Below are 20,150 nucleotides of genomic sequence, written 5' to 3'. Positions count from 1 at the left end.
TTCCCAAGTGTCGTGCCAGCACGGTCCTGTATCTCAGGACCTGGGGGAGGCTCAGTTCTTCTCCCTTAGGATCATCAGCCCTGGTCCCCACTTTGAGTGTCAAACATCTCTTACCTTCTGCTCTCAATCCCCCTACCTCTCTTTCCTCTGCCTCTTCTCTACTTTTTGCCAAATTTCTCTGGCTCCTTCTTACTTTTCTCTTTGCTGTAGAACGAAAGGGTAGCGGCATCGTGGGAACGAGAGCCTTGGCCTTTTGCTGCCTGTTTGCTAGGGGAAGGTCATTCGAGCTCACTGAGCCTCAGTTCTGAGAATCTGCAGTATTAGCACCTGCGTGTGTGTATGTGGGCGGGGCGGGGGGGGTGGCCGTGTGGGTGGGCATGCGCCATCTGAGCTAGCTTGTGTGCACACCCATTAATTAAGAACTACAAAAGAAGCTGGCATCATTATTGGATAATAATATATAGATATATTAATATGGGTCCAGTTGGAGAGATAAGAAATGTCACACCCTTTGCTGCCTGGGGAGGATGAAGGGAGAGAAATGGAAACCCACTTGGTCTGTATGCCAGCAATGACCTGCTGCATTCCAAGTCAGTGACGTATGTGTAGCCTGTGCCCCTTGCCTGAGGCTGTCGTTGCTGGCTCTGTCTCCATGCACTGGAGAGCCGTCTGTGATGGTCTGCTTGGCTACCTTTGGCTTTCTGCTTTGCTGGGGCTTTCCTTCCCCTCACAGGCTTAGCACGCTGTGTGCCCTAAGCAAGTGGCTTACAGTAAGCCGGCAAGGAGACAGTGTACTGTCCCGAGGACAAAAACAACACAGACCCACCCAGCAACTGCTTGGCTGGGCCGAGTTTTTCCAAAACTGGCGCCTCATCCCCTTTGTTACCCTTTCAGAATGTCTGGCTAGAGTTTACAGAGAGTTTTCAACTCTGCAATGTCATCCACCCTAATCCCGTGTGGCATTTATCACATTCCCTTAAAAAAAAAATAATAACAGCTTTATTGAGAAATAATTCACTTGGCATAAAAATACAATTCAGTGATTTTTAGTATTATCCAAGGAGTTGTGCAAACGTCACTACAGTCGATTTTTGAAGATTTTCAATATTGTGAAAAAGAAAACACACCATTTGCAGACATTCTCTTTCCCTCACTCCAGCCCCTGGTGACTGCAAATCTACATTTGTCTTAGTGTTTGCTTATCCTGGATTCTGCAGATAAGTGGAGTAGCATGTGACCTTTTGTGACTGGTTTCTTTTCCTTAGCATGTTTCCAAGGCCCATTCGCGTGATGACAAGCATGGGGACTTCACTCTTTTATATGGCTGAATAATATTTCATTGTAGGACTGTAGTCCTGGTGAACCTCTTCATCAGCCGAAGAACACTTGGGCTGTTAGGAATAATGATGCTATACACTTCTGTGCACAGGTTTTTGAATGGACATATGGTTTTACTCCTTAGTATAAACCTAGAACAGGAAGTACTGGGTCATGTGGTCTCCACATTTAACTTTTTTGGGGATCTGCCACATTGTTTACCAAAGTGGCTGCATAGTTTTACATTCCCACCAGCTTTATACAATGGTTCCAATTTCTCCATATCCTCACATCTCACTACTTACCAGTTCTCTCTGCATGAGTCCAACTACTCCTCTTGGACTTAAGTTCCAAGATATCACACTGGCAGACACAGAACTTCACCCATGATGCGTTCTGAGTAAATCTCTGCTGTTAGTTGGGTGCACTTTTAATTATAACCAGTTGAATTTCCTAACTAGAGGACATACCTACATCAGGAGAAAATACAGATCTAGTATTACATTCTCCAAAAGAACTTACCGCATAAATACAGCTGCCATTCATATGAGCACTTACTGGATTCTTCTTACATATGGCCTCATTTTTTTTTTCCTGAGCAAGTGAACTGATTGTCCAAGTAATCAACAGCATAGCTGAAATTCACACCCAAGTTTTCTTTGACTCACATTGTCCTTTAATGTGAAGGAATTCTCTTGAGCTTCTCTTGTTTTCATTTTATAAAAATCACCAAAAGCAAGGATCAATGTCGAGCATAGTACATAAAGGTAATTAAAAATAGAATTCCTTCTAATTATATTAATTTTGGAGGCTGATAAAATGACTAACAAATCGAAATATAAAAGTAAGGTTGGTATCACAGTCTAGTCCCTTATTTGCAACTGCATCTGGTAATACAAGGTTAAGCATGCATAACTGCTTAAGATCTCCCTGAATTCCCTCAAATGTTGGCCCCTGTGTTTCCAAACACCACCGCACGGCAACCTGAGCGCTGCCAGCTCAGCCATCAGCCTAAGGACCCAAGGGCCCTAGGGCCAAGACCCTGCCTGGCATCCTCCAGTAAGCACCACTAGCCTCCAGAAAGGAACCAGCTACAGGCCTTTGCCCATGACAAATATGGTCGCGGTTAGGCTTCAGGCTTGGGGCGGTGAATGAGGATCACCTGATGAGAATCCCGTTCTTTTATTGGTCTCCTCTCCGGGAAGGGCCGGACGCGGTAATCCAGCTGGGGCCGGCCTTAAAGGGACCGCCGCAGAACCCGCCGGAGCTCCTCCTTCTGGGCTGGGCGGGCGGGGGCCGCGCGGGCTTTCTGCCCCTCCCGCGCTGGATGGAGGCGGGCGGGGCGGGCGCTTGGAGGCCGCGTCTCAGGGAACCGTGGTGACAGCCGGCGGCCGGCAGCCGCGCGATCCCGAGGGGGTTAACCGGGAGCCAGCGGCCGCGGCGCGGAGGAGAGAGCGCTAGGCTCCGGCGCGCGAGCCCGGCGCAGCCGGCGGGGGCGCACAGGGGCGCGCGGGCGCGAGCGCGGGGATGGAGGACGGCGTGGCCGGGCCCCGGCTCGGGGCGGCAGCGGACGCGGCCGAGGCGCGGGCGCGGCCCGGGGTGACGCTGCGGCCCTTCGCGCCCTTCTCCGGGGCGGTCGAGGCCGATGAGGGCGGCGGCGACTGGAGCTTCATCGACTGCGAGATGGAGGAGGTGGACCTGCAGGACCTGCCCAGCGCCACTATCGCCTGCCACCTGGACCCGCGGGTGTTCGTGGACGGCCTGTGCCGGGTGAGGGCTGGGCCGGGCGGGCCGTCGGGGCGGAGGGCGGACACTTGTTGCCCCGAGGAAGCGGGTCGCAGCGCCGAGGTCCGCCGCGGATGGCAACCCCGGGACGCCCGGACGCGGGCCCTTGCCCCCGGGGTGGCGCTCCGCGGGTCCCCAGTCCCCGAGCCCCTGCCGGCCGCGCGCAGCTCTCGAAGCGGGTCTTCAGCGGCTCCGCTCCGCTCGGCCGGGGCTGGCTATTGCTTCCCAGCGACGCCCCTGCGCCCGGTGGGTTTTCGGGTGGTGACAATCAGGACCCGAACGGCCGGGCAGCTCCTGTCGCCCCCCTGGGGCGTTAGCCACAGCCCTGCATTTACTCGGTAGGGGAGGGGGGTCACCTCATTCATAGGGAGGAGGAAACAGACGTTGAGCGGCGACGTGACTCACTGTTCATAAATACGACGACGTCTCTGCATTCTCAATCTGCACGATTGGAAGAAAAGCCAGTGTTTGGGTGAGGATCCGTGGTTGCTCATTATCCTGCGGTTCGTTGGCCAGTTTTGGTCGAATGGTGTTAGGGGGAAGGGGACCATTTTTAAAACCCTTCGGATATTTAGCCAGGAATCTAGCTCCCTTGAAGGAGTGACATGCCACCACCAGGGACACTCAGTACATTGGGAATTGATCCCCCTCCCCCCAATCCGCACATTTTTAGACACTTTGGAGGGTGAGAGAGCAAGTATGAGTAATCAATGATGGTGGTGGGGAGGAGGAATTTATTCCAATCTTCAGTTATTGTGCAGAATAAAATTTGGACAGTGTAGGCGTTGCAGAATGAAACCTGCCTTTGATAGCTGCCCCGTTAAGACAGCAGCTGTCAAAAAAGCAATGCTTTCAGGCTTGGCTCTGGGTCCACAGGCACTGTCAATGAACTGTATGTAGTTGAAGCTGCTGCCAAGAGGAACACTACTGTGGAAAGGGAACGGTGTGCCTTCGTCTCATTTATTTATAATTTATTTGCCCATTTACTTTCAGAAAGGTTTTTATAATGGCCACATCAACTTCTGGGCATGCTTTCTAGAGCAACAACTGTCAGCAACACAGGGTCTTCCTCATCTTACTCTCAAACCTGTTCTTCTCAGGCAGCAGTGGCTAATGCCTGGCTTCTACTCCCAGCCACTGGGGAACCCATGTCAGGAGAATTGCAAGTTCAAAGCCAGCCTCAGCAACTTAGAGAGATCCTGTCACCAAATTATATTTTTATTATTTATTTATTTATTTACTTACTGAATAAAATAAAAATAAAGGACGGGGGATGTAGTTTAGTGGTAAAGTGCCCTGGATTCAATCTGCAGTACCAAATAATAGATAGATAAATAAAACAAAAAATAAAGTGCTTCTTCTCTGGGTAGGATAAGCATCTTTCTTAGGGGGTCCCAGGCCATTCCCTGGAGTAAGATCAAGTCATGTAAAACTGTATTGGGTGTCCAGTGCAGTTACTGGATGAATTTCTGGGTGTCAAGTGAGTTGCTGGGTGTCCAGCAATTCATAGTTTTCATTTTCTTCCCAGTGTCAGGAACAGGCCCCAAACTGCTTCATTTAAAGATTGGCCCACTTAGCCAGCTCTTCATTTTAATCTTTATTGGGACTCTGCTGTAGGCCAGGAGCTGTTCTAGGAGCTGAGGCTACATCAGTGACTACATTAGAATTTTTGCTTTGAGAACTGACATCTTTGTTGGAGGAAGCAGATAATAAACAAATGTCAAATATATCAGAAGATGACGGTGCCATAGGGAAGAACAGACTTGGGGCCGGACGTTTGGGAGGGATGGAGGTGGTGGCTGTCCATCAGCTGATTGGGGAAGGCCTCACCCATGGGCAGTGCTTTGAGTGGACACACTGGGCTAGCTTGTGTCCCATTTGTGCATTCTCTGTGTTGACTGGTGCCCTGTTCCAGGCATGGTTTTGGCCTGAGGACAGTGGTGAACTTGCCAGGCTCCCTGCCTTTATGAGCTTGGGCTCTAGTGACTGGGGAAGAGGTGGATCCTAAAAAAGCAAGTGAACAAGGCACTTGTAGATACAGTTAGTTGTCTCTTGGTATACATGGCGATTGTTGGTTCTAGGAAACCCCTTAGTACTAAAAGTCCATGTTATGTGCTTAAGTCATGACATTTGCATATAACCTAAGTACTACTTTAAATTATCTCTAGTTACTTTTTTTCTTTTTCTTTCCTTTTTTTATGGGGGGTACCAGGGATTGAACTGAGGGGCACTCGACCACTGAGCCACATCCCTAGCCCTATTTTATTTAGAGACAGGGTCTCACTGAGTTGTTTAGCACCTCACTTTTGCTGAGGGTGACTTCAGACTCACAATCCTCTTGCCTCAGCCTCCTGAGCCACTGGGATTACAGGTGTGCACCATCACGCCTAGCATCTCTAGTTACTTTTTTTAAAAAAATATTTTTTGATGTTGATGGACCTTTATTTTATTCATTTATTTATATGCAATGCTGAGAATTGAACCCGGTGCCTCACATATGCTAGGCAAGTACTGAGCCACTTGTCACTGGGCCACAATCCCGGCCCCTGTAGTTACTTTTAATACCTAACACAACATGATCTGTAAATAATTGGTATGCGTACTTTTTTCAGGAGTAATGATAAGGAAGAAAGTCTTTACCTATTCAGTGCTGATAAATTAATTTTGATTCATGACTGGTAGACTCTGCAGATGTGGTGCGCGAGGGGACGGAGGGTTGATGGTAGTGATAGACACAGCTGCAGACATGGCTGTTAATGAAGAGAGTGACAGGGTGGGGGGCTGGGTCCTGGTGGTCGGGTCCTAGCAGGATCAATCACTTTGGCGGTTCAAGAGGTCTTCCTGAAGAACTGGTTTGCTGGGTGACCCTGAGGGAATCCATAAGAGATGTCAGGAAGCAGTGTGGCTGCAACCTAGGGGAGGAGCTAGACTTCAAAGTTGCCCATTTGAGGTGTTGAGGCCCAGTCGGGAAGGGAAGTACCCATGTCTCCAACCTCAGTAGCACTGAGTGAGCAGCCAGGAGACGAGAGAGCCCAAGCTGTAGAGTCCGTAGGAAGAGTCAGCCTTCCAGAGCCCAGAGGAGGGCAGAGAGTGGCTCTGGGGACTGTGTGGGTAGAAGGACACACAGAAGCCTCAGCCTGGAGCCTCTTTAGATTGGTTGGCCCAGGAAGGCCTCTGTGCAGCTTGAACTGGGTTGATAGGGTGATTTTTGTGTGGCTGGCTCCAGGCAGAGGGAATGGCAAATGCTGGAGTTCAGTGCAGGGATGAACTCTGGGTAAGGCGAGGAGTCCCAGGTGTGTTGAATTGGAGGTGGGGAGGTGGTGGCTGAGGTCAGGGGGCAGCCAGGAAAGGTTCCTTGGAGGGCGATGGGGCTATGGTACAGTTCAGATGTCATCTTAACTGCAAGGCCAGGTGGGGAAGAAAGATGAGTGGGCAGGAGAGAAGTGGAGAGGCAGGCTGGGGGCTGCTGCCATGGTTGGGGAGCTTGGAGGGTGATGGCTATAGGTTCTGTGTTGGTAATGGGAAGTGGAGAGAGCCCCCTTCTTCTTCTGAAGCTTGTGAGGAGCTTCCTGCCCTGGTTGCCCCTTTGCAAAGTCCTGTAAGATTTACAACAGTAGGGGAAGACAAGAACCCACTGGGCTAAGGGGTCTCAGTCCCCAGAGGCAAATAGCTTTGGGCAGTAAGGCAATCCAGGAGCCAGAGCCACATCTTGGGATGTCATTGGTAAGCCTTCTAGAGAGTGGGTCCTTTCTCATTTAGCTAAAACCAGCCCTCTGGGAAGATGTGGCTTCTGAGCTTCAACCTGAAGCCTTAGTGTTTTAGGCCAGTCTTCCTTCAGGGTAGCGTGTCACCGTTGGGTGTGCTTTAGAGTAGTAGTGTTCACCTTGGGTAGACAGATGATGAACTGCAAACGCCTGTGGGCTGGCATCCCCTGTCCACAGCCAGTCGGCTGGGGGCCACTGTGGAGAGAAACAGCCTGCAGAAAAAGACTTTCTCAAGCTTGTTTGCATATAGCCTCCTATGATTCTGTAATCTGAGTCTCAAAAGCAAACAGAAATTGCCCTGACCTACTGATTCCTTTGAGAGTTTACAGAAGCTGTTCTGTAATTATTAATGTCTGATCTGATAAATGAGATCATCTTTATTAGCTGGATCATCATCAATAATGTAAATAATTTATAATGACTCAGTTAAGTTTTTACCTAACAATAATTGAAACTATATTATTAGATTAATATCATTGTAAATTAATGAAAACTTTATAAATGTAAGATTATTTTCTTTGTCTGTAACTACTACTTTTGTGAACCATTGTTCTGCTTCAGAAAGAAAAGCAGTGCTTTGAACCAGTAACTGCATATGCATATGCTTTGCACTGTGGGCAGTGGCTAGTTATTGGTTCTCTAGGGTAAGAGTTTACTCCACCATCATCAAGGTGACCAGGAATTTCAGAGTTCTCAAATAGTATTCTATTAGAAGCAGTGAGTGGAGTTCCACATAGCAGTGGAAACACATACCCGTTTTTGGTTGTCTGAAATATGAATATTTATCTGACTGATAGAGTGTTGCTTGAAGGCTAAGTCAGAAAAATCACAAAGATCTATTCTAGAGAATATACTTATATATACTTAAAAAAAATGCTTACTAAAGATTTGTGGTAGCTACTTTCCTTGATTCTTTTAATAACACAATGTTCTGATTGGTAAAGAGGGAGTTTCAGTGGTATCCTTGAATTCTTCCATCAGGAGGCCTGCGCAGGTTGGTTCTGTCACTCTAAGTGTCCCTTAGAGTCTCCAGGACCTTGTGACATTCCCATTCCCATGGCAGGCTCCAGGTGGTTTTGTCAGTCACAGTCGAAGACCATTACCCCAGTAGAAGGGTCTGGGCCACCCTAGGCATGGCTGTATCTTGAAGGTAACCGAATACTTGGTGACCAGGTTCCTACTCTAGCCAGATAGATGACAGCCTGTCTGTACCTTGAGTTCTTTGAGTCTCTAATGGGAGCCAGGCTCTTGGACTGGAGGATGCCTTCTCCTGGACTGCTGTTTGACCCTGAAGCCTGAAAGCAGGATGACTGTGGTCAGCAGGAGGGCTTAAGCCCATTTTACCCAGGGATGGTCTACCTCCCTTAAGCCTTTATATGCTGCACCCAAGGGCAAATCACAGACTCGCCTCCCAAAGCTGACTTTGGTAATAAGACATCCTTTAGTGGCACTCTGATGACTGAGGGGTTTTGAGGATGGAAGGTGGCACAGCTGATGGGCACAGCCTCTGCCTGAGATTGTGTATCCGTGGTTGTCTTTCTGCCCATTCCTGTCAGTCAGTGAGCGCAGCACACGGTAAAATGTGACATCCTAGCAGGAGAGTGACAGTGGGAAATCAGGCAGTTTTAGGCATTTTCACTTTTTGTCCTAGTAGGAGGGTGAGACGTGTGGTTTCTCAGACTTAAATTATGGATCAAGTCTTCCCTTAAGTGATCTGATATCCAATATGGTCTGGTTCAGTTTATTTGGTTGTGTTTTTAAAAGTTCACACATTACATAGATGCAAGGTACGTTTTAGAACTTACCCACGATTTCCCTAATTTTAGAATTTCTGACTCTTAATAAATCAGTGCCTGCTACACCCACAGGTATTTTCTTAATTCCTTTCCTCCTCCTCTCCACTAACAAGAGCATGGTCCACACCCTCCCTTGCTCAGAGCCTTTTTACTTCAGTAGCAATGGCTTTAAATGTTACAGTCTGCAACTACAGATTGACTTTTCAAGGCTTGGGACAATTACATAAGGGAAGGAAAAAGAGGCTTTGTGATAGAGTAGAATAGAGAGAGCCGGCTGCTGGTTCCTGTGCCTGTAGTTCAGGCTGTTGCCTTTGTCTCTTTGTTTCTTTCCTTTTAAAAAATGTCATCAGATGACACAATCACTGTTTCCCCTGCATGCCACCGAGGGCCTGGTGGTGTGCAGGTCTGTGAGTGCGTGGAGCGTGGGTAGCCTGGTGGTGGTGGGCACGCTCTGTGCACAGTCATAAGGGTTCACCTCAAGGGCTGTGGGAGCTGGCCAGTCACTTGAAATGCAGTTGAGTTGTGAGAGAGCGTCCCCTTTGTAGACACTGACCTCCCTCAGGACTGCAAGGGCTGGCCATGAAGAGGACAGAGGATGACTTGGCCATGTTCTCTGAGCATGGAGGGGCTATACCATGGCAATAGGTGTGACCGTGGCTCATTGATATAACATCAGAGGGCTGTTAATTACCTTCAATCTCCCAACTTAGCTAATGCTCAGGAATGACGACTGAGAGCTTGGGGATGTAACTCAGTATAGGGCACTTGCCCAGGACGCAAGAGACCCCGGTTCAACCCCAGCAGGGGGGAGAAGCTTATTAAGGTTTCTTCTAATCTGATTTTTTCTTTTTAGATTCAACAGTGTAAAAGAATACACTTCTAGCCTCCACAACTTAACATACAATACCTGATTGGTGGGGTGATAGCTAGATTTTCAAGTTCCTGAATCACCAAAAGCTGTTATCTACCTTATTTCTGAGAGAGCTCAAGACACTGAACCCTTGGTTTAGATATGCTGGAAGGTCCAGTACTTTTCCTCTTGTTGCTAATTTTGGCGGATGCAGTATGAAATTCCCACGAGCAATCGTAATTAGCACCGTAGAGAGAGGTATTTGAGGTTGGCCTGAATTTAGAATTAGAAGACAAAAATGTTATTTAATTCAGAGAGCTAATTTTGGATTTTTCCTCTCGAATATAACAATAGATTGACTTACTTTATTACCGTATTGGTCGGCTTGGGCTGCCATCACAAAACACCAAAGATTAGGGGGCTTAAAAATGACATTCACTTTCTCCTAGTTCTGAAGGTTAGAAGCCTGAGGTCAGGGTGCCAGCTCGGCTGGGTTCTGGGTCTGCTCTTTCCCTTCTCACTGTGTCCTCACATAGTCTTTCCTGTGTGGGCCGAGACACAAAACCCTGTTACCTCTTCTTGTAAGGACACTAATCCTGTTGGGGCTTTAACACATGAATTTGGAGTTGAGATACAAATGTTGTCTATAATAATTATCCTTGTATTTTTATGTTAATCTTTGTGGGTTTTTTTTAAGACAATAAAAGTTTCCATTTATTAGTATGAAGTGCTTTATTTTGTACCATCAGTATATAAGTATACATGTGGCCAGGCATCGTCCAAGAGACCCGTTCCAGGTCACACGGCTGGGAGGTATGGGTCCTGTGGCTCACACCCAGCTTTAGCTAACTCTGGAGCTGTGCCCCTTGTTTCTCAGTGAGATGGGAATGCACATGGGTTTTCGTGTGCCTCTTATGGGTTTTTCGTTTGCATCTTATTTAAGTCTTAGGACAGCTCTATGGAGAATGTATTTTTATCCATAGGAAACTGAGGTTCATGCAGTTACACCTCCATTATTCCTTTGGCCCTGTGTTTTTACTCTTGGCTATCTTGAGTGCTCATTGTGCACTAGGCACAGTGGCAGCCTTGAACATGTTGTGTTCAAGCAGAAGCAAAGCTGGGTTGCTAAGCCGGGCAAAGCTGCGTCCTCCACTCATTCTGATCTTTCACTCAACAAATACGCCTTAAGTACCAGCCTTGTTCCCAGCATTGTGCTGGCTGATGACCAGCTGCAGGACCCCAGGCAAACCAGCTGACCCCCCAGGCCCCAGCCTCCTGTGTTGCCCGCAGACAGACACGTTTCTCCCTTCCTGGAATTCACAGGCTAGCAGGAAGACACAAACTTAGTTCTGATGATATCATGCATGCCATGTAAATCTAACTAAAAGCTTTATAGATCACTGTGGTCCTTGGGCACCTCATTCGCCCTCCCCAGGCCTCCTGTGTTTCAGCTGTCAGTCAAGCAGTTGAATTAGATAATCCCTGAGGTCCTTTCTGGCTCCTCAGACTGAATGGCTCAGCTCTCTTCTACCCCAGGGGCCACACCCCCACTGCTTCAGTCAGGCTTTTCCAAGTAGGAGTTTGCTCAAAAAGAGAGTTCATTCATTGTGGTTCTAGTTCTTTTCCACTCAGCTTCTCCAGCCTCCCACCCACACCCCTGCTGTGCTTCCTCGAACTCTCAGTCCTCCTGCCTCAGCCCCCTGAGCACTGTCTGCTGGTTTGTGGCTAAAGAGAAAGTTCATTTCAGTCATTCCAGCTTTGTGTGTTTAGATCTTGGGGATTCGTGTAAGACTGATCCATAATGACCCCGTGCGTGTCAGAGGGATCAAATGAGCCAGCAGCAATTCTGTTGAGTTACCATTTGAAGGTTTGCCAAAGATGACTTTCAGTGCCAGAACATTGAAGTGAAATGCTTTTAAAAAACATTTAAAAATCTGACAATTACTGGAGACTTTTCCAAATGTCATGGTAGCTTTACCTTATTAATAGAATGATAATATGTCAGGGTTTGGCTGTCTTGGTTTCTGCCTATTGTCCTGGAATGAATTGATTGATTGATTAATTGATTGATTGATTGAGATGGGGTTTTGCTATGTTGCCCAGGCTGTCTTTGAACTCCTGGGCTCAAGTGATCCTCCTGCCTCGTCCTCCTAAGTAGCTGAGACTGTGAGTTTGTGTCACTGTGCTTAGCTGGGGAAATTCTTGGTAGCACCTATTTCTACTCTTATGTGTGGGTAGTGACAAAATTAGCAGTTATATAATTAATTATAAATACTGTACTTAACACTTACTAATTGTGCTAAATATCTTTTGTACATTGTCTCATTTAATATTTCATGCAACTTCCTTTTGGGGGGAAGTGGGTTACTGGGGATTGAACCCAGAGGTGCTTTATCACTGAGCTACATCCCCAGCCCTTTTTAAATTTTTTATTCAGAGGCCCTCACTGAGTTGCTTAGGGCCTCGCCAGATTACTTAGGCTGGCCTTGAACTTGGCACTCGTCCTGCCTCAGCCTCCTGAGTTGCTGGGATCACAGGTAGGCACCCCACACTCAGTAATCCTTCCTAAAACTTCTAAAATTGATGCTATTATTATTACTATTTTTTATACAGGTAAAGGAGACCACTTCTCCCTTTACAAAGTAATAAGCACCATAGAGTTCCATGGTTCCTAGTCTCCTGACTCTGGGGTTCTGAGTCCCATGGCAGGAAGGGCCTTCCATTTCTCCCATGAGTGGCTCAGGCTCAGAGGGGCAATGACATGGCCTCAGGAGTGCTCAGTGGAATGGGCAGAACCAGAACTGAAGCTGGGGCTCCTTTCCCCTGGTTTTAAACAGCTCACTTAATTCTGTGTCAAACAATGTCTTCCCTTTCCCACCAACACAAAGGAACTTGGAGCCCACAAATTACAGGACCATGTCTAGAGTCCAAGCCAGCCAGAAATTGGATAACCGGCAACACATGGGAAAGGCCTGTCTCCAGGACACAACTAGGGGGCTGTCAAAGGGCAGGGTGTTCCTGCACATGGAGGGAACAGAGAGCTTTGTACTGAGGGTGTTCAAAAGACCAGTGGTCACCAGCAGGGGGAAGCAACTTCCTGTGTGTTCTGCCCTGGGTCCTGCTGTTGGCTTAGACTATTTCAGGCATCAGAGACAGAAAGTGTTTTCAGAAGGAAAGGAGAAGTCATTTCTTATGGCACAAAGAAATAAGTTGTCATTTAAACTTAAAAAAGGAGTGATACGTCCCATCTCCCATTCAGAAAAACCACACAAGTGAGAAGCCACTTCCTGATGGTGGCTTTTCCCTACTGCGGGTGAAGATGTCTCTCTGGGGGGAATCTGAAATCAGGGAGCTGTGTTCACCTAAAGGGGAGACGACGTTTTAAAGGAATGACTCCCACCCACCTGTGCTATAGCGCATGTATTCTGATTTGATGCAGCTTGTTTGAAACACCACTCAAAATGATCAGCCTGAGAAAATGCAGAGAGGGTCGCCGGTGCAGCTCAGTGGTACAGCACTTGCCTGGCATGCGCCAGGCGCTGGGTTCCCTCCCAGCACCATGCAAAAAGAGAAAGAAAAAGGGGAAAAAAAATGCAAAGAAAGAACTCACTCCTGAAAACACACGATTTCAGAGATACTGGGGATTTGTGAGCAGACTTCCAGTATTAGGTTCCAATTAAATTACTTTGAAAGGAGAAGCTCTTGCTGGGAGGTAGATCACCAGACTGATGTGATGGGGGTTGCTCTCTTGAATGGGATGATTCGACTCCTGCTCAGGCCATGTAGTGATGGGAGCCTGGACTGGAGCTGAGATTCCAGGGAATTGGATAGATCTCAACTCCACTTTTGCATCCTAGCCCGAGGATCTCAGGTGGTCTGGCTCAACTACCTGTAAAACTGCTTTGCAGGCCTGGAAAACAGGCCACCCATCAGGAAGATTCACTGGGCTGCCATACACCAGTTGGCCTGCGGATACTTGCACAGGTTGGAAAGTGACTCAGGACTCATTCGGTATCTCTAGAAAGCTGAATCCAAGATGGAACTTTTCCAACCCAGGTGAGGTTGGCTGGGGATAACAGGCTGTGTGTTGAGTTGACAACTTCCTGCAGTTATACAGAGGAGCGCAGGGCACATTGTGTCCTGTGTTCAAGGCTTGACAAGGAGGAGCCACCTAGAGGGCTATGCTTGGGACTTCGAGCAGCTTCACCTTCATAAAGTTGAAATGCTTGGAACTTTTTGTTTCAGATTTGGAGTTTTTTGGATTTGGAGATATTTGCATAGTCTTTTGGACTTTGGATTTTTGGATCAGGGATGCTTGACCCATTGAGTACAGAGAGGTCTAGATGGTGCCTCTGCCACTAGGATGCTGTGGCAGTGTTCATGATAGCATCTGAAGACAGGAGATGCTCAGAAAATAGTCTTTAATGTCAGTGAGTATATGGTTCAGGGTCTTGTATTAGGTCCCCACTTAATTCTTGTTTGCTTGTTCAGTTGTTACATCCTTCATTCTCTCTCCATGAGCACAGGAGTTGCATGGCAGGGCCACCCACTTGCAGCTTTTCAAGCCGCTAGTTGTTAGTCTTACTAGATTTCTGGCTCTGCTAAGAGCGGAGGCGTGGGTGAGGTGTGTGCACACACACCCTGCATGCCCACCTTCCTTATGGACCACTACTGCCCTCAGTTCAGAGTTGTCCCCGTTAGGAGGCTATGCCATTATGGAAATTAGGAGGCTGTGCCCAAGAGTCCAGTCAGCCTGGATTCAGATCCCAGCTCCACCAGCCACTGGCTCTTTCTTCTTGGGCAAGTAACTTCTCTGCCATTTGTGGAGCACTGAAAGTGAAACGACCATAAAAATGAAAATATTGTTACTGTTGGTATGCTAACCAGGAAGACTTATTTTCCCAGGAGTAACTTAGTCACCTTTAGAAGTTGCATCAATTATTTCAGACCAAGTGTTTGAGGCTTTAAATCATTACAGTGGGGTATGTGTTTGTGAGAAATAAACAAACTTAGGTGTTTTCAAATGTTGAGAATATTATAGTAAAACATACAATACCATCAGATTAGCATGACTCATTATCACTTGTAAATGCTTAGAATAAACTGTAATTTCACCATAATATGTTGGGACCTTATTAAAAGGCTGCTTAATGTGAAATGAGCTTTCCTACAAAGTTGAAAATATTTGAAGAACTTAAATACTTTAAAAAAAATCGATATCAAATTAACTGAATTTTCAGAAACTATAAAGTAAAAATCATTATAGTAGGTGAGAGGAAATCCTAGACTTCCTAGCCCAATTTTAAAAAAAAATCCTATAATTGAAAAATGAACGTCCATGTGTGGGGTGAGGGTCTCTCTCTCCTTCCCTCCCCTTTTTCTCCTTGTGCTTTGAATGTCCTCTAGGGCACAGACAGGCCTTTCCAGAAGTCCATTATCATCTGCGACATCTGCACCTCCTGCACCAGCCAGCCACTAGCACCTGATGACAGGTGTCTGGGTCCTGTCCATATCAGGTCCTAAGCGGGCCAGATCACCTTGCTGTCCTTCTTATCTCTGAGTGCTGTCCTGGTTTCCATCAGACTGTGCCAGGGAAGATGACTTTCCATGGCAAAAGGCAGGCTGTCTGCTTGCGGCCCAGCGCCCCGCTGTGCTTTTAATTAAACCAGCCAGTCTTCAAAAACACGATTCTTACCCTGCAGTGGCATGTCACCCAACAGTCAGTCTGTCCCCAGTCAGTACTGTGAGATAATGGTGTCATAGAGAGGTGTGGGGTAGGGGTAAGGGGCTGAAGGTTGAAAGGAGGGGCTTTGGCATAGTGTGATCCTGGGGCCAGTTCCGAATGACCCACACCTTGTCCACCCTCGTTGCCGGCTGCACAGCCATTCCAGGCTGACTTCTGCAAGCAGTTAGCACCAGTCAAATTAGGTCTGCCTGTGCTGCCATAAGGCTCTTGAGGGACACCGGGTAGTGACTAGTGCCAACTCATAAGTACCATTTGCTGAGCACCAACTATAGGTTATTATACTTGCTTACATTGCTCTGTGAGTTGAAAAATAGTTCATTATAAAAGCAATGGTTGGCCACAAGAAATAAGAAGACAAGCATTTCCTGAAGTCCTCCACTGTCTTCTTTCAGCCTGTTCCTCAGAGGTCACCTCTGCGGAGTTTTACACAGAAACATGTATGGTGTGTACAGAGATAAACAAGTGTATGTGTTTACAGTATTACATAGTACTGTGTTGAATATTATTATTTTGCTACCTGCCTTGTTTGTCTTTCCAATGAACTCTGCATTTCCTTTGACTGACGGATGTTTCATTATAAGAACATAACCCAGTTAAACTAGTTTTTTCTATTGATGAACATTTAGGTCATTTCAGTTTTTTTTTCCTATTATAAACCATGTTCCAAGCAGCATTCTTGCATATACATCTTAGTTTGCTTAAGTGAGTAAATTATGAGATGCATTTCTCCAGTGGAATTTCTCAGTCAGAGGATATGGTTATTTTACATTTTTATAGATATTGTCAGTTTGCTTTCCAGAATGTTTATATTGATTTGTATCACCACCAGCATGGCATAAGAATTCCTCTTTCTCCACATTCTTGCCAGAATTGTAAATCAGTTCGAATCACTGCCAGGATCTTTGATACATACAAAATAATATCTCCTTGTTTTAATTTGCTTTTCCTTATTAGGTTCAGGGTTAACCATTTATTATGCTCATTGGTCATTTGTTGCTTTTTTTTTCTCTGTAAATTGATTGCTTATAATTTACTGCCTTTTGAGTGAATTTTTCCTGTACTTAAGAATCTTAATTCATTTTTTTGTTTATTAAGGAAATCAGTTCTTTATCACACATATTACAGATATTTTCTCCAGGTAACCACTTGATTTTGTGATATTTTTAACCCACAAAATTTTATTATTTTTATTTGTGGTTTAAGTGCAAGAAATGTCACTTCCTGACTTCTGAGTTTGTCACGTATCTAGGCCAAAGTGTATAGGAATATGTTTTCTTCCAGTATTTTTACATTTTTGTATTTGTTGTTTGCCTTTAATTCATTGCTATTGTGGCATAAGAAGTGAGTTCAGGCTTCTGGTTTTCTTCTTTATAGTTACCTGTTTGGTTTATAGAGTTAATTGACATATTTACATATTATGTTCCTATAATGTTCTACCTACTTAAGCCAGCTTTCAGTATAGGTTTGAAGTTTTCTCTGTATAGATCCTATTGGTTTTAGTTTGTATTTATGTTTTAGATCCTCCAGTGTAATATTTTTATGTAAACTTAAGAAATGCATTAAAATGAGATATTTTTTCCCATACCTTTGTGGTGTTTTCACATAAAGGAAATGAAATGTGTTTCTAAGAATTAGCTTTGTAACCAGCTGCACCCCACACTTTAGTCTTTTTGCCGTTTCTAATACAGGTTGCATGTCTCTTAGCATGGGCCCAGAGGAGTCTGGATTTTAGAATATTTGTTCATATTTGGTGAGATTTCTTGGGGATAGGATCCAATATTAACTGTAAAATTCATTTATGCTTCATGTTCATATGTTGTATGTATACATAGAAGAGCCCAAGGGCAATTTTATATGTTTAATGCTTCTGTGTATTGACTACCACGCATCTTGTGAAATTTTCTGAGATGTCATGTTGGCACTCAAAAAGTTTTGGATTTTGGATCCGATTTGAATTTTTGATTAGTTATGTACAACTTATTGTTCAATCTTTTGCATTTTCCAAATATATAATTAAATAATGATGATCTTGCCATCCATCTTCTTTACAAACTTACATGTGTATTGTTTTCTTGTACAAATGATACATCAGCATTGAATTATGGAAGCAGCAGATGAGCATCCTGTCTTAGGGAAACGCTGGTGCTTCACCTTTGGTTGTAAGCTTGGGAGGGTATGCGGTAGTTAACTCACCTTCATGCATCTTTGATGAGTATCTTCCCGTTTTAGACGGGTTATATACAAGAACAAACCTGGCTGTCTTTGTTACTTTTATATAGGTTCTAACCTAGCACACAATTCTTTAAAGTGGCTGCAAGAATGTTCCACACATCTCCATCTGCAGGCCAGAGTCTGCCCAGTGGAACTCTGAACCCAGATGGAAATATTCCGTGTGGCAACCACTAGCTACATGTGGCCACTGAGCCTTGAAGTGTGGCATATGTGACTGTGGAATCTAACTTATGATTTTATTATATTTTAATTAATTTTAATTTTAATTGCCACAGGCACTTAAAATGTAGCTAGTTCTACTGAGGAACTGAATTTTTAATTTGAAGTCTAGCCAATCTTAATGGAAATAGCCACGTATGGCTGGTAGCTGCTGGTGGGGAGCGTGTTCCTCATTTATACCATGGGAGTGTGTGCTGTTGGTGCTAGAAGGACCTGGTGGCCACTCCGCGTGCCCAGAGAGGTTGAGGCCCCTTATTTTGGTCTCAGGCATCTCGCTGTTTCTGACCCCAGCTCTGCTCCTCACACTCCACTTCTCCTCTGTACATAAAAGCCAGGGTCCTGGCGTGTGCAGACCAGTAACAGCAGCAGCACACATGCCCGAGCCGCACCGACTCCCTCCAAGCCCGGCTGGCCTGGGCGCGTTCAGTGACCATGTCTGGCCGAGTCACTTCCCTCAGCACTGCAGAGGCTCTCCCAGGGTAGGGACTGGGAGGTGGAGGCCTGGCTGTGTGTCAGGTCTTGTGTCTGCCTCTCTGGAGGGGACTGAGAGCACCCCAGGGTGCAGGCCTTGGGCTCCAGCATCCTCAGGAGGCCCTAGTGCCCTTGAGGTTCCTGTGTGGAAGCAGTTTCCCTCTGTCCCTGGGCCTGCCTCACAAGAACGTGGGTCTTTGTGGACTGTGCTGGGGTCACTGAGAGGGGGCCCCTTTCATGGCGAGAGCACAGTGTGTCCTGTCTGCAGAGTGGTGGCGGGTTCCTTGGCCACTGCAGGTCCTGGGCTCCATGGCAGAGCCTTGAGTACCGGGGCATCCACTGGAGCCCTTCCCGCAGTGGTTTGTGGGTGCTGGGGAGCAGAGTTGCTCCTCCCCGCAGTCAGCCAAGGCCACGTACATACCCGGATCTGGTTGCCAGTTACGAAGTCAGCCTCTGGTGGGTCAAGGACCCTGCCTCCTGGGGGCCTGAGCAAACCCCTCATTTTTTTCTCTCAGCCCAGATTAGATTAGATAACAGCAACCACCTGCAGTGCCCAGGCTCCCACGCGGAGATTGGTGGCAAATAGATGGGCTGCATGTACTCTTAGCGAGTTTGTGATTTGCTGAAAGGTCACGCACAGCTGGACCAGACACAAAAGCACCAGGCCTCTATTCTCCTGGCAGGTGCTGGTCCATTTTGTTTCCATGGTCAGGGAAAAGCCTTGAGGCATTTTTTTAGAACTTAAAAATTAGGTAATTTCTCCTCCCTCTCTGCTGGCCCTCTGTTCCTGCCTCCAGTGCACCTCAAAAGGGAAATGGCGACAGTGGATTTATTCAGGACCTACTAGGTGCCAGCCAGGGTAGAAGGGGCTTCTGGGTTCATCACCATTCTTTGGGTGCAGAAGTGGAGGACTGTGGAGGTCAAGTCACTTGCTCCGCATTGCCTAGCCTAGTGGGGGAGGGCGGGAGGTGAACCATGGCGGTCTTGGTCCAGTCCTTGTTCTCAGCCCTGACCCCTTGCTGCCTGCCCTCCTGGTCCCTCACTGTCCACAATGCCCAGGATCCCTGCGTGGTGTGTCCTTGTTATGACTTGTGTTTTATAGGGAGGACACCCAGACCTGGGGAGTTTGTCCCCAGGCCAGTACCTGCTGGACAAACACCTGTGGTCTGACTGTAAGCCCTGTTCTCCCCCCAGCACCACCTGCCTTTCTCTCACTGTCCTCGCCGGGCACCTGGCCTGTCTCATCCCTTGCTTCCCACATTACTCCAGGCTTCCAGAGAGGGGCGCCCCACTCCTCTTCCACGGGACAGTCTCACTTTTTTCAGTCTCTGACTCAGGATCGCTCTTTTCCCACGTGCTCACTGGCTGGTTCCGTTTCCTCTTGTGGGCTGGGGGTTCACTCCTCCGCCCGTTCAGCCGTTGGACTGTTTCTTTTCCGAGGTCCACATTCTGACGCAAGGGTCAGGAAAGACACTCTTCCGATATCATCTGTCAGTTGTGAACATCTGCGTCCCCTGTTTGGCAACAACTCTAAAATAATCACTTGCCCACGATGAGCAGGGTAGGAATGCAGTGGCGCCCCCCAGCCCTCCTGCCCCAGCATGAAAGGAGAAGTGGAAAGGAGCTGTTTTTCCCCGATGGTCACAGAGTTCTAGGTCCGCCTGGGACAGTGGCCGCCCTGGGGCACACAGCGCTTCTCCAGACTGGGCACTCGTTCCCCGAGAGCGGAGGTGGTCTGGTTCAGCCTTCCCTACAGTTTCCAGTTGCTTGTTTACTAAGCCGGTTTCCTATCCTGGAAATGGTGGGTATCCTCCCTCCACACAGCGCTGGGCTCAGCAGCAGAGCCCCTGGCCCACCCCCGTGGAAGCCTGCCCCCTTGGTGGCAGGCCATCTGACATTGGAGGCAGGACTCTTGTTCAGTCCAGGCTGTCCCTGCCCGCTCCGGGGAAAGGCAGCAGATGTGTAGACCT

At 47.1% G+C, this 20,150-nt stretch overlaps 1 protein-coding gene across 1 annotated transcript in view; it reads left to right on the top strand.

Moving 5' to 3' along the window:
• The first annotated feature begins 2,653 nt into the window (after positions 1-2,653).
• Positions 2,654-20,150, top strand: part of Rcan1 (regulator of calcineurin 1) — an 80,898-nt gene continuing 63,401 nt past the window's right edge. Inside the window, exon 1 of the mRNA XM_078044593.1 lies at positions 2,654-3,087. Within this exon, the coding sequence (XP_077900719.1) occupies positions 2,845-3,087 (243 nt within the window). The 5' untranslated portion in view covers positions 2,654-2,844. The remainder of the gene's footprint in view (positions 3,088-20,150) is intronic.

This window comes from Ictidomys tridecemlineatus, chromosome 3 (genome assembly GCF_052094955.1).
Source record: "Ictidomys tridecemlineatus isolate mIctTri1 chromosome 3, mIctTri1.hap1, whole genome shotgun sequence".
NCBI lineage: Eukaryota > Metazoa > Chordata > Mammalia > Rodentia > Sciuridae > Ictidomys > Ictidomys tridecemlineatus.
The sequence above is the reverse complement of the archived record's forward strand: the minus strand, read 5'-3'. Positions and strand labels throughout refer to the sequence as shown.